We start from the raw sequence: 27,833 nt of genomic DNA, 5'->3' as shown, positions 1-27,833 counted from the left end.
ACTACTGAGTCCAGCTCTTAGCTAACAGCAGGAGTCTGGGGCTGACATTTTCCTGCAGATTAGTATTATTATATTATGACTGTAATGATATAGTGAGGCACTGCTGTAGCGTTGGAATATTGGGAGGGTTTAGATTTAGAGGCATTGAGTTAGAATGAACCTTGGTGAGTGTGCAGCCAGGAATGTATTTCATGTACTGTCTAGAAGGTGCCCCAGCACCTGCTACAACATGTATTCCATGAAAATAATGTTACTAATGTAATATGTATGCATTGTGTCTAATGTAGATGCATGTGCACTTCTGAAGAAATGCTGACGATCCCTTCTTCCTCTTTGTACAGAAGTGGCGCGACCCCACGGGGTGTCTGGAAAGCTGCACCCCAGCAGCAGTGTCAGCAGCTTGGCCAGTAACACCAGCACCCACAGTGTTCCCGAGGCACATGTAGCAGGGGGGGCCACAGGCACCGCCACCGGACGGGTGGCCAGCTGGGCAGTCAGCTTCGACCGCTTGTTGCATGACCCTGCAGGGCTGGCATGCTTTACTGTAAGTCTTTAGGTTTAAAAGTCTGAGGAATTACTAGTAACTGTTATAGAATGAGAACTGCAAAATTTGATGTAATGTTAGATTATTAATCGCATAATCTACATTATAAGGAAAGAACAGAAAGAACTTACATTTGTACTGGCAGCAGGTTCTTATAAACTAGAAAAAAAATAACAAGCAGTTTAAAAAAACAAGAAACGTCAGGCAACCTGAAGCACTAAATATGTAGTGTTATAAGTTCTCACCAAGTGACATGTGTCACACAAACACATAGAATTGTGTTTGAATTTTTCACTCCAGCCTCATTTAGAACATTACTGTCCTTGGTGCTGAAATGTTAGTCACCTATCTTGCTTATGGATTTTTCATCGAAAAAATGCATTTTGATGTGACAAGTTTTAGAAAAACATTCTTGCCAATGTTTTTATGCTTTTGTGCTGCACATATATTGTTAGATCACACAAGTGTGCTCACAGTATTGCCTGTGATTACTGCTTGTTGTTTTCATTCAACATCTAGGGACAGGATTTGATATCATATGGCTTTTGTATTATTTTTGTGAATTGTAATGATTTCCCCCTTGTCTTACAGGAATTCCTGAAACAGGAATACAGTGAAGAAAACATTGTGTTCTGGACTGAATGTGAGAAGTTCAACGCTATCACAGATCAGCAAGAGGTGTGTATATGTATTAGTGTAGTGTAGCTTTGACTGTAGAAAATACAAACTATAGACATCAAAGTACTACTTAGTAATGATAGCAGTACGGTTTACATAGCTTGTGGTCTTGTAAAGACAGTCACAACATGTACATAAAGTCTTGTATGAACATTGTTGTCTTTTACATGCAAGACCAGAGCTGCCTCCAGGACCCGTCCCTCCATCCTGGGATGGAAATTTGCTTGTTGGGACAGACAAAAATGTCACCATTTCCATCCAAAAATTTGAACATCGTGACATGAAAGTGTATTTTGGTAAGCTTAAAATGACCGATTTAACAACGAAAATCAAGAACATGGGCTCCCAAACAATGGGTAGGACGGAAAAAGATCAAATGACAATGAAGTTTAGTGCATGTCCATGCCCCATTGTGGCTACATGCAGAAGGCTGGAGACAACAATTCCCAACAGTACTATGAAAATTTGTGATGTGTAAAAAATTGTTAGAGAGTGTAGTCCTACACTTGTTCCATGTACTTCGAAATCTAATAGCAATGAGAAGAAGCTTTTTTTCCCCTGAACGCCCATTAAATCAGCCAGAGCTGTCAGGTTTTCTGCTATGTAGATATCTCAAGTGTCATGTGTGATGCAGGCACCTGGCTAATTGTATCAATTCAAGAAATTGGAAACCTGTTTCCAAGACAGTCAGGGACACCATGCAATCCCAAGCACAGGATTCTGTCAAAGTCAAGTGTTTTCTCTGGAAGGTTGCGGAGAGTAAGTGGTAATTAGAAGACATTTAAGTGTTAGCTGACTTGTGCTGCATGCTTGTGAAATTGGCAGTCTGCCTCAACTGTGGTGTTCTTTTACAGAGGTATTATTTTTCTAGTCAGTGCACATGTATGGCAGCCCGGGGGTTGTTTAAGAAATGAAGACAATACTTCTCTGCTAAATGTTGTTCCAGATAATTGCTCTGTATGAAGTTTCTGTCAGGTAGTTTACACATTGTCAACTTGCAAGTTTTGGCACTGTTTGCGTATGTTGTAGAGTTGCTGCTCTTTGATACCCATGCACATGCACATGTACATGCATGAAGTAGAGTATGTTATTGGAAATTGCTTTGAATTCACAATGTACACATTAGTTTTTTCACTTCATTTTGCCTTGAGGTAATAACAATGATGTAATCTCTGAACTTAGCGAAAGTATTCTTGTACATCTTTTGCATGGCTGGTGAAAGTTGATTATTATGACCATTCTTGAATTATGAATTATTATACTGAATAGATAGAATTCATCCTACAGGCTTATAGGCAGCATTAAAGCAACACAGTACATTCAACATTGTGTGGAAATGTGAACTTTCTGGGAAGATGCCCAGTCCTTCATTAATCCTTTGATCCCCAACATGTTTCCCTTGTGACACCAGAACCCACTCTCCCACATTATGCACTTCTGCTTGTCTATTGGCCAGACAAGATTTAACTCCCCACTCCAATCTGTTATCACCCTGTGAAGTATATGTTCGTGTAAAGCCTGGTACTGCTGATGTCTTGTGCATGGAAGATAACCCCAGCTTTTGCTGTGATCCTGGGAAGAGGTTTAGGGCAGTAATGACTACCGGTAGTGCAGACTAGTCTTATCTCTGGTGCCTGTAGTTGAAGTGCACCATTAGAGGGTTGTACTCTAGGCTGTATCCAGGTAAACACAGGTTCCTTTCATCCCCAAGAATGTTGTGACTCATTTTGGCATTCTGTTATGTTTTTAAACTCAAAGGTGTAGGAGTCTTGCAGTGTCCTTGTGTGAACTTGAGGTCCATGTACTTTTCATACCATTTTTATGCCAAGAACATGCCAGAAACACGTATTGATTTAGGTATGACATAATTGAAATGCTCATCCTGTCTTCTTGTTGCCACAGATGACAAAGAGTGGATACATGTAAAAAAATAATACTTTAAGTCCATTATGTATCATTGGCTTCTCCAATCCTAATGTTGAGCAGCAGAAACCTGTTAAGCTTTGTGGGGATTTGTCTGGCTTATCATGTGGACCTGGTATAGCTACGTGAAAAATAGACATGTAAGAGGCTCACTGGTGAGAAGAATCCAAAACTTTGCTATTGTGAGTCACATGTTTGTTGTGTAAATTAAAGGATAAATGCTGTTACCACTATGCTGATGAGTTCACAATTATACTTTTCATGATGTTCTTTAGATGGTGACTCAAGCGCAGGTGATCTACAGTACACACATGTCCAGTAAGGCCTCCATGCCGGTGAACATCGACAGCCAGGCCAGGCAGATGGTGGATGAGATGCTGGGATCTCCCACCCACGACATGTTCAACCTGGCACAACAGCAGGTCAGAACTACAGTCAGCTTGTCTTCTTTGTTTGTTTGTTTGATGTGTTGCACACATGAGACTTAGACTTGTTTTATGCAGTCTTTCAAGAACAATTCTTTGTTGGTCCATCTTACATACACATGTACAAAGATTGTCTTGGGTGCCAGTCTACTTGATAGTAATCATGATATTTAAAAGATACTTCATCATAAACAACACTTGGCTAGTGCTACCAGCTACAGTTTATGATACTGTTTTAACCCAATAGAACGACTCTGGATTACATTGTACCATGCTTTTAACAGTAAGAAGTTCCTGTATGTGAGCCCACTGGTAGAAATAAAAGCTTCAGCATCATGTATAGTGATTGAAGCTTGATAGTGATAAAATCAATGCAAGGTCTCAGCAGGTTACATCTGAATGCAGCAGGTAAGTGACCTTCAACTGCAAGGTTGCGCATGCTTGTTCTGTTCTTTTGCCTTTATCGCTTCGATGGCTTCCTCTCCATTAACACCTGCCAATGGCTAATAGTGCGGAAGAGACATTTCTTATCCTTGAAATCTTTTCTCAGAGAAAGCGCTACAAAGACCAAAGGTTGCTGATTGTCTGTTACTGTCTAAGATTCCATTTGCTAGGAGGAGACCTTTTAGTATTCACACGCCGAAAAAGATCACTGCTACATAAAGCCAAATTCATGAAAGCATTTTCCATTTTCAGATAACTGGTGTGAATCAAAAGAACATGTCCCATTGCATCCCCCACATCGCATTTGTCGATGTATAATGACAAAATTATATCTGTAGCTTTCAGTAAAAGCAATTTGGTATTAACACTTGGCATATAATCTGTAGACCCTTCCTTTGTCAATAGAATATGGGCTACCCAATCAGGCGTTTTATCTTTTATCACAACTGCACATCATTCTGTACCCATCCGGTGCAATTTCCAAGTGAATACTGTAAATCACTTTGTATTTTGCCATTGGTGTCAGCATTGTCATGATAAAATCAATATCAAAATCATTCATATCAAACCCAGGACAACAACGGGTTACCATAATGACTGCTAAACATACATGTAGGTCTGTTTTGTTTCTTATGTTCAGTCAGGAAGAACCATAATTGTACATGCATGTAATAGTTTATATTTGTACTATAATCATTACGTTAGTCTCAAGGTTTTACCTGAATGCAAACTACATGTGCATGTATGTATGGCATTTGGTTTGTATTCTGAGTTATGAATATTGCCCCAATAGTATGACTTTGCTCCAATATAGATTCTTCAGTTACCTTGTAGAGGACAAGTAAAATAATTTCAGCATGACTTGGTAACGAGACACCAGCAAAAAAAGCAGTTCATTTTTCATGGCCTTGTTACGTCAACATCTAGTAACTGCAATCCACCAACAAAAGTAGAAAAGTTCCAATGGTAGATGGTATAGATCTCTCTCCACCGGTTCAAATGCACACACCCTGACTGCTGATGAAAGAACACACTATAAAATATATAATGTAACACTGCATGCTCTTTTCGTTTTCAGATATTCCAGTTGATGAAATTCGATAGCTACTCCCGTTTCCTTAAGTCACCTTTGTACCAGGACTGCATGTTGTGTGATATGGAGGGACGACCTTTGCCCTATGACCTGGTGTCCAACAGTGGGTCAGACGCTGATGATACTGCAAGCAAATCCAGCAAGGAGAGTCGAGGCCTGAAGGTTGGTAGAGTAAAAAACACAATGTACTAAGTCTTACTAATACAAGTCTATCTTACAGGACTGGAGACAATATAATCAAGCAACCTCAGATCACAGATTTGGTTAAATACACAATGTCATGTGGTTGTACCTGTATCATGAATTGGTGTCGTTGTTTTTTTAAGTAAGACTCCAATTCCTGAACTTGAGAATATGACAGAATTTCAAATATGGCTCCTTAATGCTTTTTTTCTATATTTAGTTATGGAGGAAGGTGCGTGAAAATGCTGTTGAACTGACGGCTGAGAAGAAACGCAGGTCTTTGCTACCGTGGGCAAGAGGTAGGAAGTACATTATGCTGGAGACTTTTATAGAGCTCATAACATGATTTTGTTCATAATGTTATTACTTACATGTACATTGTACTTTAAGCTTGAATGTTGTACAGTTGTGTTTCATTTCTTTTGTCTTGTTATGAATGTAGGTGACTTAGCCACATTAAAACATTATTTAGTAGTAATACATGTACCATTTTCTTTGATTTCAACGTTTTGTCTGATTGTGAAGCAGCATTAGCCACACATTAAAACATTTTTTTTCATTTTTTTTTTCATTTTGAGTTATTAGCCCTTTAGATAGATGTAGAAGCTAGTACATGTAATATCTAATATGATTGGTACCATCCACAGGTAAGCACTCCAAGAGGAACATGAAGCTCCAACCTGATGTGGACAGGTCATCAGGTCAGTCTTTGTCTGAAACTTCAGCATTTTTCACAGCCCCTCCCACATAATGTATGAAAAAACAGTCATGACATTACCAAGTAATGACTGGAATATAATCATTTTTGTTAATGATACAGCATTAGTGGCATATCATTACAATTAGTGGTAAGAAAAGGTGATGTGGAATTAAGTGAACCATTTGCCAATTCTGATGGACCATAATGGGACTTCTTTTTTCCACTGTTGCTACATAATATTGGTATGATTGACAGTTACACATAGAGATGTTCCAGACTCTGCCAGACCACAGGAGATTTCAGGGGTGGGTAATCTCAACCAACTAATTTTAGCCCAAGTCTGGCCAGCCAATCTTCTCCATTAGTTAATGGCATAATGCCCCTGACATTGAACAAAAGATGCCACAACACATACAATCACTGGGAGGTTTTAATGGATTTCACACGCATGACATGTGCATGGCCATCATTGTACCATGGTGTAGTGATGAAGTGAAACTGAATAGAGGCTTAGATAATCTGGCTTTCTTGGAAGCCGGCTGATTGCTTTAGACAGGTTTGTTCAAGATATCTAACACATTGCTATCCTCTAAATGCTTTTAAGTTACACATTACAGTGCTCCCTTGTATCCTAAGCAGGTTTGTTTGAAATATAATCTGTTATCAGATCTAGAATAACAGAGTCTGCCACTATAGTGTTTTGTTGACTATGACATACACTGATGTGTGAAACTCCCCACAGGTTCTGTACAGGTTCTAGATGGACACCTGAGTGACAACAGTAGCAGCCGTCGCAGTTCCCTCGCAAGTACAGACTTAGACGTCCTGCACCAGAAAGCCATGTCTGCTGAGGTGACTTTCATCACTTTAAAGTAACAGTTGCTGTATCACACTCAATTAAACTTTTAATGTAGTAACTGACAGTTCTTCATGAGCATGACATATAATATGCCACATATCTTAGGTATCGTTGAACATTAAATGTCATTAACACAGTGACCTGTTCTGTTATTTTATTGCATTTAAATTCATGATAGATCAAGTATCATAAACTGGTGACTCATTTTTTTACTACTGTTAGGCCACACCAATTTTTTTTGTTGCTTCTCGGAATTGCCTCTCCTGTTTTTTTCCATTTTGAAAAAAAAAATTGGGTCGCTATTCCGAAGTATTCCCATTCACAAATTTTTACTCACGATTTTACTATTTGTTCAGTTGGAAAACTCAATAGCCACCAAAATAGATTATAAAGGCCTGCACATACCTAAAAGGTGTGGTCACATTTTATCATAAGTCATAATTTTTCATTTATTAAAACTATTTCTCAATATCAATCCATATATTACATGGCAAAAGGTGATTTTGTTACTTAAATTATAGTGCTAAATCAAAGAAAGGGGTGCATTGCATAAAATGAGTCATACAAAGCTGAAACTTGAATAATCATCTTTTTCTTTATGTTATGTAAACCCTTATCTTCACCCAAGACTATTTGCCAAAAAAATGTTTAATTTTTTTTCTGCCCTGTCACTCTTTTCTGAAAGAATCTGAGAATCAACAAATAAAATTGGTGTGGCCTTATTGAACAAAAACTAGTCTTTTACTGCTGCTGATGGTACATGTATCTTACACTTCCCTACTGTTTGTCTGTCTTCTCCAGTCGCTGGAGACATCCCAGTTGAACGAGAGTGCAGTAGCGGATCCCAGGCAGTCCTACAAGTTCTGCCGAGTCCTGCTGCCAGATGGGTCCTCTACGGTTATTTATGCCAAGCCAGGCCAGACAATACGCAGTGCCCTCAGCAAGTGAGTAGCATCGCATCATTTCTTTTGTACTGAATTCTGCCTTGGGGATACAAAAGTATTCTTCCGACATTACAAAGTGCAGTGATATGGACTAAATTGTAGATCCCAGTTTCGTCCTGTAGACTCAGCTACATTTTGCACATCTATGTTTTGAAGACGAATGGAAAGAACAAGCCAACATTACTCAAGGTCTTTGTAATGACAGTTAAGATGTCTCCGATAAGAACGTCAAGCTCCTAGGGATGTCTGAGCACAGGCTAAAATTATTATTATCGGTTGTGGGAGTGACAACAAGACAGTAGGGGCCATAACTTTCCTGTTTGGAGACCTTAAAGGTACATGTACAGACTTTGTACCATTTGATTTGCTACCCTGACCTTTCAGACCAGTTTTCGAGGATGCATGGAAAGGGATCTTTGAAAGTCTATTAGGCCACAGCAAGTAAACTTTATGGATGACATCCTCCGCAGACTCCAAAACTAATGAGATAGGGCAAAAAAAAAGGCGGGCAAAAAAAAACAAGATTCCTACACTACAAAAAAAGACATTCTTGTTTTTTCTTTGTTGAAGAAAAATTATCTTCCAGAAAGAAAATTATTCTGTGTGCAAGAATAAGAACGAATAAGGAAATGTCAGTGAGGACGTAACAAATATAAACTTTTTCTTAGAATATTTTTCTCTGACCAAGTTGTTTTTTCTCACACATATCGACTAGAAACCTCGAAATAAATTTTCTTGTTGTTATGATTCTTCTATGGCACAGAATTTTTATCTACGATATAATAAATTCAGAGAAAAGTATTCTTAGAAAAAGTTTATATTTGTTACGTCCTCACTGACATTTCCTTATTTCTTCTGTCCTCAAGAATAAATTTCTTACACTTAATATGAGTTTCTTGCACTTAGAGTGAGGTTCTTGAAATAGGAATACCTTTCTGTCCTCAAGAATGAATTTCTTACATCTAGAATGAGTTTCTTCCACTGAGAGCGAGGTTCTTGAAATAGGAATACCTTTTTGACCTCAAGAATGAATTTCTTACACCTAGAATGAGTTTCTTGCACTAAGAGTGAGGTTCTTGAAATAGGAATACCTTTCTGTCCTCAAGAATGAATTTCTTACACCTAGAATGAGTTTCTTCCACTGAGAGCGAGGTTCTTGAAATAGGAATACCTTTCTGACCTCAAGAATGAATTTCTTACACCTAGAATGAGTTTCTTCCACTGGGAGTGAGGTTCTTGTAATAGGAATACCTTTCTGTCCTCTGAAGAATGAATTTCTTACACCTAGAATGAGTTTCTTGCACTAAGAGTGAGGTTCTTGTTGTAGGAATACCTTTCTGTCCTCAAGAATAAATTCCTTAAACCTAAAAACAGTTTCTTGAACTAAGATGGGGGTCTTGAATCAAGAATACCATTTAATAAATCAATGATAATATAATGTAAACATGTTCCAATCATATTTATTATTATTGATCTAATTGTTTAATACACAGTTTTGGATTTTTCTTTCTAAAGCCCATTCTTAACCAAGGAATGCAAAGATTAACCAGTTTGCAATACAATTGTTTCGATAAATGTTTCACATTTGATGCTGTGATAAAAGCACATTTTCTCTGTGCTCATACAAATAACTAATTGTCCTTCTAAAATTGTCAGTTCTGCAGTGTTGTAGCTGTCCTTCTTATAATCAATGACTTGTTATTGTTGAAAGATTTTCCAAACTTGAGACGGGGGCATCTTCTTTGGTCCAACAGGTTTCCAAGTCTAGAAAAACACACAAAAACAGATGACGATGACTGTCATTTTCCTACATCGCCCCCCTCCCCCTTATACATGCATGGGGATGTGGGCTTGTGCATTTGCTTGAAAATGTTATACTTATACTTTTTAGTACCTTGTAGGTATACGTATTACTGCACTTAACGTACATGTTCTGCAATTACTGGTTGGCATGCAACCACAAACACAACAAAGGTTTCTAAGCCTAGAAAAATACACAAAGACTTAGTGACTGTCATTTTCCCATATCGCCCCCCTCCCCCATATACATGCATGGGGATGGGGGCTTGTGCATTTGCTTGAAAATGTTATACTTATACTTTTTAGTACCTTGTAGGTATTACTGCACTTAACGTACAGTCATGTTCTGCAATTACTGGTTGGCATGCAACCACAAACACAACAAATGTTTCTAAGCCTAGAAAAACACACAAAGACTTAGTGACTGTCATTTCTTATATCGCCCCCCTCCCCCGTATACATGTAGGGGGAGGGGGGGCTTGTGCATTTGCTTGAAAATGATATACTTTAACTTTTTTAGTACCTTTTAGGTATAACTGCACTAAACGTACATGTTCTGCAATTACTGGTTGGCTCAGTATCATGCAACCACAAACACAAAACTTAGAGTATCTACTTGGGAAATAAGTTATTTTCATGCAAGACAGGCTATAACATACCTGGAGCATATCTGTTGATGGCGTTGGCCTGAGGAAGCATTTTGGAACTTAAATCAAGTCATCTACGTTGTGTAGTGAGTCCCACATGATACCAAAAAGTGTCCTCATGAAACTAGCCGCATCTTTCCCTAGTATTGTAAGATCTAAAGCGCACATCAAGCAAATGCAGCCGGAGCCCAAACTCAACGGTCCACATTCAAACATTACAGCAAAGGATGATGGGAGTATTGAATTAGCATAATTTATTTTCTTATTATTAGAAAAACAATAATTATCTTCTTGAACTATACAATGTTAAGAAAATAAAGGAAATCATGCAAATTCGAACTTTCATTTCACTTTCCATCTTTAGATAACACAGAAAAGCAGGAATCATCTTTCTTTAACTTTGTGGAAAAGGAATTCGAACAGAAAAACACTTGGGAATTACTTGTTTTACAGTTTCTTGATTTTCTCATTTTTCTTAACTGTATTTGGTCAAGAAAATAACTGTATTTGGTCAAGAAACTCCTTACATCTTCTTAGATATTACTAAGAATTGCAAGAATCATATTTCTCAGACTTCCTAAATTAAGAAAACAAGAAATGTCAAGAATTTTTTTCTAGTGAAATGAAAGTCTAAAGAAAAATTCATGTATGGCAAGAATAAAAATCTTCAGAGTAGATTCTGTAAAATACTCCATTTGACCAAACAAGAAGCAAATATTGTGTGAAGAATAAGGAGGAAAGATTGACTAGCATTTCTAGAATATTCTTGCTGATAAAAAATCATACTAGAAATCCTATCTTCACCTAAGAAAAACAAGAATAAAACTCTTAATGTAAGATCTAACATTCAAAGGTTTTGCGTAAGGTTTCTTGATTTTCTTGAAATTCTTTATGGAAGAAAATCTTTCTCTCAATAAGAAAAATCAAGAAAACAAGAAAAATAAGAAAAAGCATTTTTGGTAGTGTATATTTTCAAATTTTGAGATCATAAATCTTGTTAAACAAGAATTGAGGCGACAAAATATGATATCATTACCGGCAGGGCTTTTATTCCTGTATTCAGCCAATGAAGTTTCATATATACATGTAATATAAAACCTCCTTGATTCAACAGTAAACATGTCCTTGTAGATGTGTATACATCTCAATAGACTAACTACAACATCTGAAGCAACTACACTAGGTATTCATATGTGATGAAACACCTTGTGTATACAGCTCAATTAACTAGAACTAAGGACATTATATAAATGTTCTTGCTAGAACAAATGCAGAAAACAGCTTGTTATACCATCATGGGCAGGAACTACACTGGGTATTCATATGCAATGAAACACCTTAGACTGTCAATGTTTACGACATATTTGCCAATTTTTGGCATGTTGACCACCGTCGGAGGGCAATTAAATTTCTTGTTTTTTTTTCCAAAATCAGGCGAAAATTGATGAGCGCGTTGATGTCATCCATAAAAATTACTTGCTGTGGCCTTAACTTGTGTGGCTGATGATCCAATGACTTATAAGGAATGGATATCCCATCTACATGTGCACGCTTGTTATTTGCTTCATAGATTATTGTGTACAATGTACATGGAATGAGCTCAAACAAAAGCTGCAACATAGACATGTTCAAAGCTAAGATGCTGTATTTTTCACAAGATATACAAAATCTAAGTCACAGCTTTGTTCAGTAGGCAACTAAAGCAAGGATTCTGAGAGAGGATAGCAGTAAGTGTCTTCCAAAATGTCATGGCTACAATTTTCGCAGCAAGGAACTATCTTAATGGGCACTTACAAGAATACAGCCATAATTTAAGTGCTATGTACTGTGTGATATGTTACACTGCCTGGAGCATTTGCTACTCCATTCTGACCTTTTCTTTGTTAAATTTGTATTTTTACCTGCAATAGAATGAAGCCTTTTCATCATAGGGTTTGAGTGATGATTTATTGAGTGTCATAGAATGACGGCAGTGTTGGCTGTATTATTAAGCTGTCCTTTTGCTTTGATAATACTGACTTGACTCTCAGTCATCTGTCCCCTGCCACTGACATGGTATTGGAAGCAAATTAAATCAATTTAGGCTGTTCAACACAAAGCTCTTGAAACTTAAAACCTTACCGTAGAATGAGCATACTGCAGACCGTGGCTGAAGTTTGGATGATTTTTCCTGTAGGCTATGTGAACGACGTCAGCTCCCCATGGCAGCGGTAGAGGTGTACCATCTGGCAGACGACAAGCCGGTCGATCTGGAACAGGACGTGTCCGTCTTGGGATCGAAGGAGATCAGGGTGGAACAAAGGGTACTCTTCAAGTAAGTCTCACCAGGAAGACTTGTTAGGGGTTTAAAGGGGGGGGGATGATACTATCCCATGATTCCTCAATACACATCCAGCAATACACACCCACAGATGGCTGACTGTGAGCAAGAAGCATATAGCCTTGTCATGTTGCCTTTGATATTGCAGCAACTGGTACAATTTGACCATTAGATTTTCCTTCTCTTGAATTGTCAAAAGACCTAAGTAGCCCACAAGACTCTCTGGCCTTTGTAATTTGTGTACAACTTTCTAAATTGTGTCACGAACACTTGCGGATCATTGTACAAATATTTACCACAAATTCTGTGTCCAAACTTGACCAAACTACAGTTTTTTTCTGAAAACACTGTTGATTGATGATATCATACTACTTGTGCATCAGAAAAACCCAAATGTACCAAAAAGCACCCATGGTAAAGAATAGAAAATTATGTTTGTTTACAATTACATGTATTATTAAAAAACAATATCAAATATGATTTTCTTTACTTTCCCACGGGTGCTTTTTGGTGCATTTGGGTTTTTCTGATGCACAAGTAGTATGATGGTTTACACAAGCTATTAAAAAGCTAGAAAAGTCGCACAATATGCTTTTTACTTTTGCTCTACTACTCTTTCTGGTCCATCTTTCATTGCTTCTGACTTTAAAGCTTCTTTCAAGCCAAATACATGCCAACTTGAGAACATGGCAAAGGTCCCAGAACAGTACATCTCATGATCATATTTTACCCTCAATGTCTTGCTGTATGCATGTTAAGTATATTGCCTTATATGAAAGCAAATGGAAAAATGCATCAGATAGAATCAGCGAGAAATTCACAACAGGGGAAAACTCGAAAGTAATTCACAAAAACCCTATTCATGGAGAGCTAGAGCTGTTAAAAGCCACACACATTGTACACTGTTCATTCATACTCCAGTATGCCTGGCAGACATCCAAATCACTTACATCCTAGAGCCTTATAAATGGCCACCTGTGGTATCTAAAAGCCTGGAGTGACATTACCAGTCCTAATTTACTGTTCTTATTGCCTAATAGGTTGGACCTGCCCTCCCTTGGGAAGTTCTCTCTCCGTGTGAAGGTAAAACCAACCAAACCGGTGGCTGAGGTGATGAGGACGGTACTCAACAAGTACAGTCTCAGGCTGGAGGAGGCCATCATTAGACTGGTAGGAAATAGTCGAATATCTTAGATACAGAATTATATAGTTTCTGCAAAATCTTTAAAACATCACACTAACGAATAAAGGAAGAAGCACTGGAGGCTTTGTAAAGGGTAATGACTTAAATTTATTCATTATGTGGGTGGCTAAAGGGCAGTTGAATCCTTAACATTTACAGTGCATGCATATATAGTATTACATGTATTCCTGGGGGGTACTGTGACTCCCCTAAAGCTATGGCTGAGTAATGCAGCAGACAATGAAAATTCTAGAGTGGTTGTAAGTCTTGATTGTGTAACTTTATGGTAGAGTGAGGTAAAGGCTAGATTCTGGATGTTGTAATTATTTTCATAGTTTCCATTTTTGTCCCTCCCCTCAGGATGGGAATGCCCTCCCCCTTGACCTTGGCATCCCCGCTGCTACCCTAGAGAACCAGAAGGTGATCGTGGAGCCCACCAGCCATGTTCCAGGGACCAAGTACTCTGTACCAGGGAAACTGGCACTTCCAGCAGACACCAGACATCAGGAGCCTGACAGGACATCCAGTAAGTCATTCATGTCAGGAACATTTTCCTGCACAGAGCCTCGCCCACAGCCTATACAATATACTTTGGGAAGGCTCTCCTGAACCAGAATGAGGTTTGTTTTTTTGTGTGGAATGTCTCTCACCAGCTGTCAGCCAATCAGAGTATCAGCTTTACCTAGATAAAACACTGAGGCAATTCTCTCATTGCCTGACAGGTGATTAGAGGACACGCCCACAAAAGTGGAAACCTCAAACCCAGCAGAGCCTCCACAAGGTATATTGCATAGGCTGTGGGCAAGGCTCATCATAGGAGGATGGTCTGGAAACACCAAATGCAACATCAGATCCACTGTAGTTGTATCTACTGTAGTTGGAGCACAAGTTGGTTATTTGCAAACAACAGAATCGATTCTTTTGATGCCCGACTTCCAAAACTATCACACTCTTTTGTCTCCCGTTTGCTTTGTTCTGAGAATACTATCATACAGACACTCGTTCACTCTGAATCATTGTATTACAGCACATTCTGGAGCCATTATGTCAACATTGTGTTTAAAAGAAAGTTTAAGTTAGTTATATTGTATTGTATCTTTTTTTTTAAATGTAATCTTCTCTCCTTTGTATATTTTATGATATGGGCCAGGTGCCCGAATTAAAGTTGAAATGAAATGAAATGAATGTATCTGTATGATTGTGTTCCTGATTACTTTTCCAATGATGATACCAATCATAATACTGTTCTCCCCAGGTTCATATGGCTTAGTCAGAAGAAACACGACAGGTACAGAAGAAATAGCCAGGAAAAATAAAGAAGGGGGAAACTCCACTACGAATGGACAGGCCTCCGACAGACTTCCCAGGAAGACACGACCAGTGCAAGGGTCAGACACGGAAGGTAAAGGAGGTTTGTGCATTTCCTTTAAGATTTAACTAACACGTGTTCGTGTACGGTGAGTACTAAAAGCGTTCCAGGACACGTGTGTGTGTTGTAACAGTAATCCACTAATGTTGATGTTGTACCAACTTACATGTACATCAGAGGGTATGGCAGTAACATCACTGCTAAGTTGTAGTAATTGCACCTGACTAATTTGTTTACACAATTAATCTGACATCAAAGAACAACTTATATTGTGGCTTCAGGGGACATTATAGTCTTAAACCAGGGATGATGAAGGAATGTCAATCCATACAATGGCTTCTCCATTGGCTCAGCCACCTGTTTAAAACGTATTAAGCAAAATAGATTATTATTGCTTGTTATTGATGTGACCTACAAGAGATTTCATAGCGTTATTTGTAAACTACTCTCATGCACTTTCTTTCCATCATTTCTTGCATCCATCCATAGGAATGGAATTATGACTGCACACCCTCTATCTTTATCTCTCTACTATCTCATGTAGGTATGATTATCTTAGTACACTACTTATTCACAGGATTTGCTTTACATAGAATCCTAAGATTGTAGAAATTAAATGTAATTTTCTTCTTTCTCTCCTGTCAGCATTGTCTTTAAAACCGTTCTTTCCAACTTCCTGCTACCTGAATTCTAGTTCTTCCATGTTTGCACCAATGAGGCTTTATGATACAGGTCCTTGCTTGAGTAAGCCTCACAATGTGTTTCGGACATGTAGTATCCATACTCTTACTAAACGTATAACATTCAGCACTTGCAAGTAAACACATGAACATGGATTGTACAGTTGTACATTGTCATCTGCCACCCTTGGAGTACAAGATTTTTCTTTGAATTCACATCATGGCTCTAAACATGCAGGTTGTGCTTCAACTAATCTTTGGAAAATCAACACTGTCTTGTCCTTATTAACAAATCCAGTGTTGTTGTTTCTAAGTCTTGCCTGACTGTGTGATAATTGTTTTCCAGACCTGTTCACTATGCTATCTCGTGCCAGCCGCAGCAGGATGGAAGACCAGCGGGGGGCCTCCCTGTCTAACCTGGAACTCCCTGATTTCCTCAAGCCAAAGAAAAGTGGCCAAGACTCCACCAGCGTCGGGACCAACAAAAGCAACCCCTCATCTTCAGACTCCCACCGTAAGTCCTCCATGTTCAAGGACATGTACGAGGTGCCAGAGTTCCTGAGGGAAGGGCTGAGCAGTACCAACCAGAGCTTCTCTGGTGTTTATCCGTCACAAGTGCAGGCTGACCGCTACTTCAAGGGACATAATGCTGACGATTCCTTCTTGCCAAACCATTCCTACATGGACGAGTCAGGAAACTTGTCCATGTTTAACGACTCGGCCTACATCACCATCTCACCAGAGAAACAGAGGAAACCCCGCCCCAAATCTGCCACTCCCAACCTATCCTTCAGCACATTCCGGCCAGACTCTAGCCCCGACAACATTCGCGCTGCGCACACTGCCTACGCACAGTTGACAAAGTCTCACAGCGAGGACTCCATTCTCAACACCACCGTCGTGGAAAATACACTGGACTTGTCAGGAGAGGGGCGGCACGGCCTGGCGCGAACGTACGGAACCACAGAGCTAGACAGAACGTTAGTGGAAGAAGATGCTCCCCAGGACAGGACTCCTGTAGATGGGGTACTTCCCAGGTACACCAACGTGAACTCAGTGCCAAAACGAGGGGTTGGTTACTCGCCAAATTCAGACTCCACCGACATAGAACCACACAACTGTAGTGCGGGGTCAGAGTCTTTGCCCCCCTCCCCAATGTTGCCCTCCCCAACAACCCACGAGCTCCTCACCACACCGACACCCAGACAGAACGCTAACATACACAATACCAGCAATAACAGCATTGATGGCAGCGTCAGTGTACTGCAAAGTAGAACTCGAGCCGGTATCTGTGTGTCTGAAAAAACAGCAAGAAGAACTGTGGTGTCCACAACACAGGACGGGGAGAAATTACGTGTCACATTCGTATGATTCCTGCTGAAGAACGCTCTTGTATTTATATATCATTCTATAACAGTAAGTCATTGAGGCCCTCCTCAACAGATTTTAGGTACAGGTGCCTGCATAAAGTGTGCTACCTTTTATGGAAATACTTTAACCATGAAAAGTGCCATGGTCTGAGTCTTGCCATGTTCTGAACCAGTCCACTAGCCAGTTGTTAGAATGTTCATCAAAGAATTCTAGATAAAATTGTTGTAGTGTTGTTGATTTTACCAATGTTTATCAGGGTAAGAACAGCTGTACCAGGACAGGCAGATTACACTTGACAAGGAGATACAGAGTCCAGATTAGATACAAGGTAGAATTTTCTTGATTAAAGGAGTGTTGGCACAAAGTATATTTTGTCAAAATGCAACCACTGCTTTGTCAGAGGGTCACATCAGGAAGAGTCATCATGCTTTGGTCATCTTTTGGTGTCAAAAAAGATTTTTCTTCAACCTATAATAATTGCAGCATGCATAATTGCTTTTCAACATCCTACGTGTATGATGATGATAACATTTATGACAGTACAATGTACATGAAGGTACTTTGTCTGCCTCATCATCAATGTTAATAGCTGTATTGTATGGAAACAATTACCGGGTTGTCCAACCTAAAAGTAATGCACCAGGCATGTTTGAAGTGAGCTGTGTAATACTATACATATGGTACAGAAAATCTGTCAGCATTTCTAAGAGAACCACTGTTCATCCTTGACATGTGTAAAAAGCCCTTCCAAATGGTTAGTCAAAATGTAGTGCCTTGTTCTGAAGAATTTACAAGAATTCTCACTTTCTACAAGGTATATTATACATGTAGTAGCACTAGATATGCTATTGTGTTCAGGAAAAACTACCTGTGAAACTGTGTACTAAACTAGAATAACAAATAATGCAGTTAGAATATTGGAGAGACTGTGGAAGATACAGTTCTGTAGTAGAACATGTAATGTTGTCAACTGTACTATTACTAGTCATGTTTAATGCTGCCCAAATGTAGCATGTACTTGTGTAGCTATTGTACAAACTGTACATGTGCAAAGGCAAGTAGTATTCTAAGTTTTTCTGGCATATGCAAGCTTTTACTGGATAAATGTTGCTACATGTAATGTTACATCTACAATGTCTTTGCCATTACTGCTGTAGAATTTTAGGTTGTTGCTGTGTGGTTTTTATATTGTCCTGTTACAAATAACAGGCTCTTGCACAGGACTGAAAGCAATATCCTAGTTATTTCCTGAACTGTCATTTTCTAGTTCTTGCCTATGCCTGTGTAGCAGTACTTCTGGACAATGTTTTAACACATGCTGGTTTTAACATGATGTTATCTTGGTAGTCTTTTATTGATGGTGATTTAATGTTCTGTCAACAAGAGAGAGATTTCTTAGCTTATAGAAACACAAAGTTGTTTAGTTTTTAATTGCTGTATATTGTTCATTAGTATGCAGATTAATGCTTTCATGTTGGTGGAAAAAATATCTACCAAACCGTTTGTGTATAATGCTCTATAATGTATAAAGTATGGTATGTACATTTTCTTCAGTATGAATGTGACTAGGTTTAACTTGTACATTTTGTAACCTAAAAGAGACTCTGTAGAGTACACTAAATTATAAAAGTTGAACAGCTACTACTGTGCAGTTGTGTTTATTTGTTTTTTTCAGTTTCTGCAAATTTGGTTTTCTAAAATTCTAGGAAGTTAATGAGTATCTTGTTCTTGTAAGTTAGGGCTGTATGCAGCCACTGAATTTTGACACATGCTTTGAGCAACACAACAATCCGCTTCTGATTCAAGATCAAACTAAGATGAAAAGGCATGGACATTACCACGTCACTACAAAAGTGCTGGGCACATCTGTTTCAAATGGGATTAGCCCCATTCGCAGAATTCTGGGAACTGGAGCCAGAATCATGGGAACCAGAAACCCCAGGAGGTCATCAATGGCTGCTACTTATTTTTAACTTCACTTTCACCTACCAGATGTGATATTAAGCCATTTGGGTTGAAGAGTACTGGAATGTGGGAGGTAGTCCTAGATTAAACTGGAATTCCCAAATTAAACTGGAGGCTGTTTTAAGAAACTGGCTGCTAGACTTGTTTCGTCACAGGGTCCGAATAACAAATTTGAAGGCACAAAATACCAACCTGAAAACTGGATTGCAGTAACGCGTTTTTAATGTCAGCTATCCCTGTTGGTCCTCACCAAAGTCATGGGAAATTTGCGAAGCACTACAATGTGCATTCGAGGCGGTGAAATAGCGTTACCAAGCGGAGTAAGTCAGCAGCGCAAATAATCTACGTTCCAGACTGCGGATTCCACTATGACCAGTAGAAAGCGACATCTAGTGACTGTAAATAGTTTTGCATGCCATTAGACATTTGTCTTTAGCCTTGCTACGCCGCTAGCAGGCATTGATTGTCTAATGGATTCCATGAAATCTAACAAATTGCTTACCAACAAGCATTGCCTCTATTCATTCGTTCTTGTTTGAGAAAGTGTAACTCATTTACATGTACAGTAGAATCCGCTTAACTGCACCACCCATTTGTCAGCGTTTTTGGTGCAATTATCCGGCTGGTGCAATTATGCGAAATGCCCAGCTGGACCGCACCACCATGGGCGAGGGGGTGTATTGTTAGTCGGAAACACTAGCACAAAGAAAACAGACGAAATTATTCAGTTATTAACTTTATTTATTGACCCTTTGCTGAAAAGAAAGAAATGACTACGAACCTGTTTTGATTTTGCATTCTTTCATTTTTCCATGCGATCTACCGCATTACAACATACGTGCTGACAGCCACTCGAAAAAAGTAGGGCAAGTCTACATGAGTTCATCATTACAACACACGTAATGTTACAGGGGAGGCATTCTGAAACATCGTCATACCACTCATGGGATAACAGTTTCTGTGTTACGTTACGTAGAGTGCAGTTGTCGATTTACGTAAATCATGTACCGCCATGAAACGAATTGAAACTAAAACTTGGTTACTGATTACGGGTGACCCGCCCGGGACCTCCCATACGATTCCTATCAACGTGACTGTCAATGGAGACCGCCTTCTTTTGTTACTCAAAACAGTTTTAATAGATTCCAGGTGTTGGACAATGAAGGGAATGTTCATGTTGGCACTTCCGACATTTCAAACACAAGTGTAAAACGTCGTGAAGAGAGCATCAAAACCAACAGAACAAAGCAACACACGTCCGGGGGCAATATGGTAAACAACCCACGAGAGAAAACAATGGAGACCTCCGAGGAGAATCATCATGACAAAGACTCGGCTCTCGACGTGTTAATCCTCGGTGACTCAAACACAAAGGCAATCAAAACCAACATCCTGTATCCGGACAAATGTGTGAAGAGAGAAACAACTTTCACCATAACTGAAGCTACAGAGTACTTGCACCGTACAACAATCTCAGATCCCAAGGTCATCCTGCTGCATGTTGGGACTAATGACGCACGAGACACACGTGACTCTACATTAGTCTCAGAACGCTTCCGCAAGGCAATCTATACAGCACACGAGAAATTCCCTCAAACCCAAATTGTACTTTCCTCGATACCCCCAAGGGATGACCCTACTCTTCAGCAGATAGGCGACAATGTGAACACATTCCTGAAGGTCACTGCTGGAGAGACCTCTTTCGTCCACATCGTTGACAATGACAACCTGTCACGTATGGGTTCGATAAAGGGAGCTCTATACAGTCCCGATGGATACCACGTTAACAGGTTCGGGGTACGTGTACTGGCGGCTAACTTCAAAAGGACGGTGCACCCACTCTTAGGTCTCGGACAATATATGGGTAAGGCTGGTAGGGACGCCGGTCACTCCTCTTCCACGAGTCAGCCTACCAGGTCACCGAAACCTAACCAATACACAACCCGTAGACAGGGACAACAGGAACACACCGACAGAAACGATCTCCCCCCAACACGCTACGGACAGGTCGGTGAGCGTAACCAAGGCCCTCCCCTGGGTCCTCCACGCTGTGAAGGAACACCGATGGAGCGTCCAGTGACAGCGCCAAAACCGGACGAAAACGATCTCCCCCCAACACGCTACGGACAGCTCGGTGAGCGTAACCAAGGCCCTCCCCTAGGTCCTCCACGCTGTGAAGGAACACCGATGGAGCGTCCAGCTACAGCGTCCAGACCGCCCCACCCCGGACGTCCACCGTTCCTGCCCAGCCACCCCGGACGTCCACCGTTCCTGCCCAGCCAGGCTCCGGGACCCTGGGGTTGCCCACCCGCCATGTTCAGCCACCCTCCCGTGCCGTGGGGCATGTCTGCCACAAACTCTCCGCCAAACAGCAGCTCTTCGCGAATGAACTCCCCACCTTGGCCCTGGCATCCAGCCATGTTGTGGCCACCAATGATCAACATGTGGTAGGAAAACATTACAACAATCATGATGTTATCATCTATAATTTGTTTTAGTAAGCCAAACATACTTTTCTTTTTGATTGGTGAAAAGCTATTGATCAACAACTGGTATGAAAACATTAGAGCAGTAATTCACAATTTTTATTAGACGTGTTACCATCCGTTGTTTTGTTTTTCATTATTATCATTTTGTCTATAAATCCGACATCCTTTTTTCTGATTTGTTAAATGCGAACCTAGTTATACATATATGTAGAGATAGCAATGCTAGAGATAGTACGTATGGATAGTAAGTAGGGTATTTTCAGTGATTCATAGAATTCTTCGTACGTTTTTTTCAAGACGTTTAGATTTCCTCTATCTTAGTATCTATTTTTTTTTTTTTTTTTTTTCATGGAGTTACGATATAGTATTGAGGGTTAGGGTAAAGGCATAATTCAGATTTTGTTAACTTTTTTCTGTTAATTCTTTTTGCCTTCCTGGATGAAAACTTTTCCGTGCCGAAGCAAGAGTTTCGGTGTCTGGAATGTACATGGATTAGGTTCAAAATTAGAGGACTTAGAGTTTTTAGACGAAATCAATAAATTCGACTTCTTCTCATTGCTAGAAACCTGGACCACAGAAAGTACCAAAATCAACATCAACAACTACAGTCATTTTCATTTGTACCGAAACAAAAACAAGAGAGCTAAGCGTTCTTCGGGAGGAATTTTATTCTTTTACAAAAATGAATATAGGCATTATATAAAAAAGGTACCCTCCAAATCCACAGACCTTCTCTGGGTGCGACTGGACCGTAAATTATTAGGACTTTCGAGAGATCTGTTTATATGTTCTGTGTATTTAAGTCCCAGCGCTTCTTCAACCCATAAAAACCCTGAGAATCACGTGATAGACATTTTAGAAGATGAAATAGCTAAGTATAGTTCAGAGGGATTTATCCTACTTGGGGGCGATCTAAATTCACGTCTTGGTAATTTAAATGACTATGTAGACAACGAGGACGGCCCCTGTGATGTTTCAAACCTTTTCAAAGATAGACAACGCTCTGACAAAGCACCTCCTAACAAATTTGGTAGACTTATAACCGATTTATGTATACAAGCTGACCTTAGAATACTAAATGGTAGAGTAGTGGGAGATTTACAAGGTAATTATACCTGTCATCAGCCGAACGGAAGTAGTACTGTGGATTATATCGCCACCAGCCAATCTTTATTTCAACATGTTCTATTGTTTAAAGTTCACCCTTTGACAGTTTTTTCGGACCACTGTATGTTATCTGTTCTCATCAATACAAACACAACAAATAAACATCCTAATGAAAAATACAACAGGCCGAAATCCAAACCTTCTCATCAGAGATTTCACTGGAACCAGTCATCCACGGAAATATTTTCTCAGACTCTATCACAATCCCATTTTAAAAATAGATTAAATTCGCTCTCATTCAAAGCTAACAGTAGTTCAAATTCTAAAGAAGAAATCGAAGTTTTTGTATCGGAATTTAGCTCAATTCTAAAAGACGCAGGTACTAGATCATTGTCAATAAAGAGAACAAATTGTAAGACTAAGAGACGTACCCGGCTTGGACAAAACAAACAATGGTTCGACAAAAGCTGTACTGAACTAAAGCGAGAGGTGAAGAACCTGGCTTCCCTACTTGTAAAACAGCCATCAAACCCAGATATCAGGGGTAGATTCTTTAAAAGGAAAAAGGAATATAGAAAACTCATAAAAAAGAAGAAAAGAGATTTTCATAATTACATAATGACACAATTATCCTGCCTAAAAGATAAGAATCCTAGTGCCTTTTGGAATCTAGTAAACAAATTAAAACCAGCAAAAGCACAAGAGAACAATATATCAGATGAAGAGTGGCTTAATCACTTCAGCAGTGTAGACAAGCTTTTTAACAATACAAAGGACTGTCCTGACCCAGAAAATGATCCGCGAATTTCAAATAACGATTCACTGAATTCATCTCCGCCCACTGTAAACCCCCACGCTCGTACCCAGCGCCGCGAAGAAGCCATAGGTTTAGATCGTGGGCTCAACCAATACACAAAATAAAACTATATGGAATCCACGGCTGTCATTATCTTCGCCGAGTACTTGTACTTGGAGAAGATTATGTTTTCGGTTGAAAAATCTGTTGGGTGGGTCTGAATGTATGTCAGGAGCATAACTCAAGAAAGCTTAAATGAATCTTTATGATTTTTGGTAGGTGTGTAGTGGTTGTGCAAAGGAAGGTCAAGTTCGAAAATGGTTTACCTTGCGTTTTTCAACAGTACTGCAGCGGACTTTGCATTTTTTTGTGTTTGTAAGTAGGCAAAAAAAGTGACGGAAACGTTGATGGATCTTCATGATTTTTTGCAGGTGTGTAGATGTTGTGGAAACGGGGGTCAAGTTCAAAAATCGTTCCCCTGGTGTTTTCCGTCGGTACTGCAGCAGGCTTTGTATGGATGTGTATTTGTATGTCGCCAGCATAACTCGAGAAGCTGTTGATGGATTCATATGATATTTAGTGGATGGGTAGGGTTTACAAAAAGGAAGGTCAAGTTCGATAATGGGCCTTCTAGCGGGTACCTAAGGTACTGCAGCGGAGCTTCAAAATTTAGGGGCATATTTTCTGAAAGTGCTATGGTCATGATTTTTGTGTGGTACATAGTTCATGCCACAGAAAGTAAGTTCTGTAAATTTGGGTCCCCTAGCGGCTTGTTAAGAGCTGCAGTGGGTGTTTTTGTTTTGACATTCGGACATGAATAACTTGAGAAGGGGTCGACAGATCGTCGTGATGTTTGGTATGTAGGGAGCTCAGATGGTGCTTTACATAATCAATGACTGATTATGCAAATCAGGAGCTAATTTGTATAATTAGTTAGGAAAGTTTGTTAAAGGCAACCTAAGCAATATTAGGGCACTGAAAGTCATATATTCAAAATCAGTTTTTTTCTGATTTCTATCCAAAGTAAGTTTAGATAACACTATCCCATCGCATATCAACCATCATGGAGCAAAAATGTGATGTCGTTGTGTGATGGGAACTCATTGAAAATCTGAGCACTTGGAGGTCAGCCGTCATTTCAAATCTTCCGAATATGCACGATTCTGACCGATAAGTCCCGAACGCTTCCGAAGAAATAATCACGTGGTCATGGCTCAATGTGCTTGGGCATTGTGACGTCACACGGCCGGAAGTTACCGAAAATTGTAGACAGAAAACGGTTACGGCTGGATTCTGGGCTGATTTTTGGGGGGACCCAATAAATAAAATACTCCTTTTGTGGCTTGCTTCTGTGCTATTTTTAAACGCCCAGAGTATGAAATAATGATGCAGATGTGCTAATATAGGGAAGTAAATGTAAATTTCAACCTCACCAAACAGAATTGCCTTCCCCAGAATATTTCAAGTTTTACCCCCTGAAATCGCTTAGGGCACCTTTAACCCACTGCATTACATTATGGGACATGGGACAGTGTATTAAAGGTCATGTAAACAGATGGCCTTGCATAAACGTACATGTAGGTCAAATAAATAAACTATTCTCCAAGCAGAGGTGTGGGTCCTGCTGGTTTTTAACGCGTTCAGTTTAGGCATTTTTGTTCAACACGGTTGGCGACATAACGAAAAGGGGACAAAATGGAAAGCCTGACAAAAACACCTAAAAACACGTCAAAAACCAGCCAGACCGACTCCTCTGCTTGGAGAGTACACTCATTCGCCCCATCATAACTTCCAAATAGTATGGTGCATGATCAAATTTGCAGGGGGTGATAGGCATGTAAATATTTATCACTCTCCATAATAAGCCTTGATTATTTGGCGAAGATAATGTGTTCGTGGAACTCTAGTTTTGTTTTGTTTTGTGTTTGTCTCAATTACCTTAGCAAATCGTAAGTTGTGTGACTCTTGTGTGCGTCTCTATACAACGTGTGACTGTACAATAGTTATCTTCGCCGAGTACTTGTACTCGGAGAAGATTATGTTTTCGGTTGAAAAATCTGTTGCGTGGGTCTTTATGTATGTCAGGAGCATAACTCAAGAAAGCTTCAATGAATCTTTATGATTTTTGGTAGGTGTGTAGTTGTTGTGCAAAGGAAGGTCAAGTTCAAAAATGGTTTACCTGGCGTTTTCCAACAGTACTGCAGCAGACTTTGCATTTTTTTGTGTTTGTATGTAGGCAAAAAAAATGACGGAAACGTTGATGGATCTTCATGATTTTTTGCAGGTGTGTAGATGTTGTGGAAACGGAGGTCAAGTTCAAAAATGGTTTCCCTGGCATTTTCCGTCGGTACTGCAGCACGCTTCATATGTGTGTGAATTTGTATGTCGCCAGCATAACTCGAGGTGCTGTTGACGGCTGTGCATGATATTCAGTTGGTAGGTAGGAGTGTTAAAGAGGAAGGTCAAGTTCGATAATGGGCCTCCTAGCTGATAATTAAGGTACTACAGCTGAGTTCTAAATTTTGTGGTCGAATTTTCTGGAAGTGCCAGGTTCATGATTTTTCACCAATACATAGGGTCTGGAACAGGGAATAGGTGGTGTAAGTTTGGCTCCCCTAGCGGCTTGTTTGGACCTGCAGTTGGCGTTTTTGTTGAAACCTTTGGAGGCTAATAACTACAGAAGGGGTTGACAGATCGTCATGATTGTTGGTATGTAAATAGCTTGGGTAATGTTTTACATAATCAAATACATATTATGAAAACCAGGAACTAATTTGCATAATAAATGAAGAAAGTTTACTAATCCGCTTAAAGTTTGTGGTCGAATTTTTTGCAGGGACTAAGGTTATGATTTTTTGAGTGGTAGATAGGTCTTGGAGCAGAGAGTAAGTGATGTAAGTTTGGGCCCCCTTGCGGCTTGCCTTAAACTGCAGTGGGCCTATTTGTTTGTAACTTTTGAGGAGGATAACTCAAGCAGGGGCCGATGGAATAATTTTGTATTTGGTATATATGTTCCTTAAGTGATGATCTGCATTATGATACGCTCATTATGCAGATCATGACCTACTTAACGTAATAATTGGCATATATAGGACTGCCGCACCATAGTACGCGGCATGCGTTAGTACACAACTGGCGTCCAGAATCTAGGTCAACAGCTGGCGTCCTGAATCTAGGTCAACAGCTAGCTTACTAGCTGGGCAACTGAAAAAACAGGGCTAAAATGTATCTGTTATGTTTGGTATGAAGATCTTACGATTGATGTAACATGGTAAGTATGCCAAACAGGACCTAATTTGCATGATTAATGAAATGTTTTAAAATGCGCTGAGTTCTATGTTTGTGCCCGTTTATATGCATTTTAGTCGTATTCTAGTCTTTGTGAAAGCTTGTATCAAGGTCTGCATATTCTTCAGTTACCAGGGCTAACCCTTTGTAATAGCTTTAGCCTTTGGTAGCCCTGGCTGTACTTATCTACAGCCGAAAAAAACAAATAAAAACAAATCACATTTGAAAACTGTGTCATCCTTCACTGAGAAAAAGAGGCTAGTAATCATCGATTATAATCGAAACATCAATTATTCAAATGACCTCATTTGAATTATTGCTAAGATTATACTAAGATAATAACACTATGCCCGTAAATGACAGGACTTTTTATATCCATGTTGGGCATTTTAAAATAGCTGAATCTGATAATTGACATAGCCAAGCCAAGTTAAAAAAATAAGATGCTGATTATGCAAAACAGGGTCTAATATTTGATAGAGTTATACTACGTCACTACGTTTCGAAAATCCATCCAGTTTTATTGCGTATCTTATTACCTGGATGTCTAACTGTCATTGACATTCCATGAGAGGACTTTCAGACCTGGGGCATATCAAGCCACTGAGAAAGAGGGGAACATTGATAGATATTATCTAAGCAACTAAAGACTAGAATTTAATTATTGTTTAGAAAAACGGCTATGTAATGCCATATTGGTAAATGGCGGGAGTTTGGTACTTGCATCCGTCGGTACAATTCATATTATTTGGCGAAGATATGAGGTCGTGGAACTCTAGTTAGCTAGTATTTTCTACAGTTACCGAGGCGAAAACAAGACGAAAGTTTACTATTTCGGGGGTAAAATGTTGCCACAATGGTGATACGTTATATCAAAGGGAACTTTAAAATGTACCTAATTTGGTGGCGCTGCGAGGGTGTTAGATTACCCTTCTAGATTGCCGAGAGGGGAGTTATGTCACGGAAGGGAGTTTGCTACGGTAGCGAGTTCACGTCCCCAGGATACTACCGTCCTCCCAGCATGC

At 39.6% G+C, this 27,833-nt stretch overlaps 1 protein-coding gene and 1 long non-coding RNA gene across 5 annotated transcripts in view; one reads left to right on the top strand and one right to left on the bottom strand.

Annotated features, from left to right (window-relative positions):
- The window catches only part of LOC136430946 (regulator of G-protein signaling 12-like), a 58,675-nt gene extending 39,871 nt beyond the window's left edge, over positions 1 to 18,804 (top strand). The window contains exons 6-19 of one of the 4 annotated variants that reach the window (XM_066422056.1): positions 342 to 544; positions 1,136 to 1,222; positions 3,421 to 3,567; positions 5,093 to 5,269; positions 5,511 to 5,589; positions 5,938 to 5,991; positions 6,733 to 6,842; positions 7,651 to 7,793; positions 12,417 to 12,554; positions 13,601 to 13,730; positions 14,104 to 14,269; positions 14,999 to 15,145; positions 15,602 to 15,652; positions 16,139 to 16,254. In XM_066422056.1, the coding sequence (XP_066278153.1) occupies positions 342 to 544; positions 1,136 to 1,222; positions 3,421 to 3,567; positions 5,093 to 5,269; positions 5,511 to 5,589; positions 5,938 to 5,991; positions 6,733 to 6,842; positions 7,651 to 7,793; positions 12,417 to 12,554; positions 13,601 to 13,730; positions 14,104 to 14,269; positions 14,999 to 15,145; positions 15,602 to 15,615 (1,595 nt within the window). In that variant the 3' untranslated portion in view covers positions 15,616 to 15,652; positions 16,139 to 16,254. Of the gene's footprint in view, positions 1 to 341; positions 545 to 1,135; positions 1,223 to 3,420; positions 3,568 to 5,092; positions 5,270 to 5,510; positions 5,590 to 5,937; positions 5,992 to 6,732; positions 6,843 to 7,650; positions 7,794 to 12,416; positions 12,555 to 13,600; positions 13,731 to 14,103; positions 14,270 to 14,998; positions 15,155 to 15,601; positions 15,653 to 16,138 lie in introns of all 4 variants that reach the window. The other 3 variants (XM_066422055.1, XM_066422054.1, XM_066422052.1) reach the window with 3 other exon arrangements.
- On the bottom strand, positions 9,191 to 10,500 carry LOC136430950 (uncharacterized). The gene is made up of 2 exons (XR_010754957.1): positions 10,253 to 10,500; positions 9,191 to 9,557 (listed from the first exon to the last, which is right to left on the bottom strand). It is a non-coding gene; the product is annotated as an uncharacterized lncRNA (long non-coding RNA).
- Positions 18,805 to 27,833: the final 9,029 nt, after the last annotated feature.

The sequence above is a fragment of the Branchiostoma lanceolatum genome, chromosome 3, assembly GCF_035083965.1.
Source record: "Branchiostoma lanceolatum isolate klBraLanc5 chromosome 3, klBraLanc5.hap2, whole genome shotgun sequence".
In the NCBI taxonomy this organism is placed as follows: Eukaryota; Metazoa; Chordata; class Leptocardii; order Amphioxiformes; family Branchiostomatidae; genus Branchiostoma; species Branchiostoma lanceolatum.
Note: the sequence above shows the minus strand (reverse complement) of the source record. Positions and strands in the feature narration are given on the sequence as shown.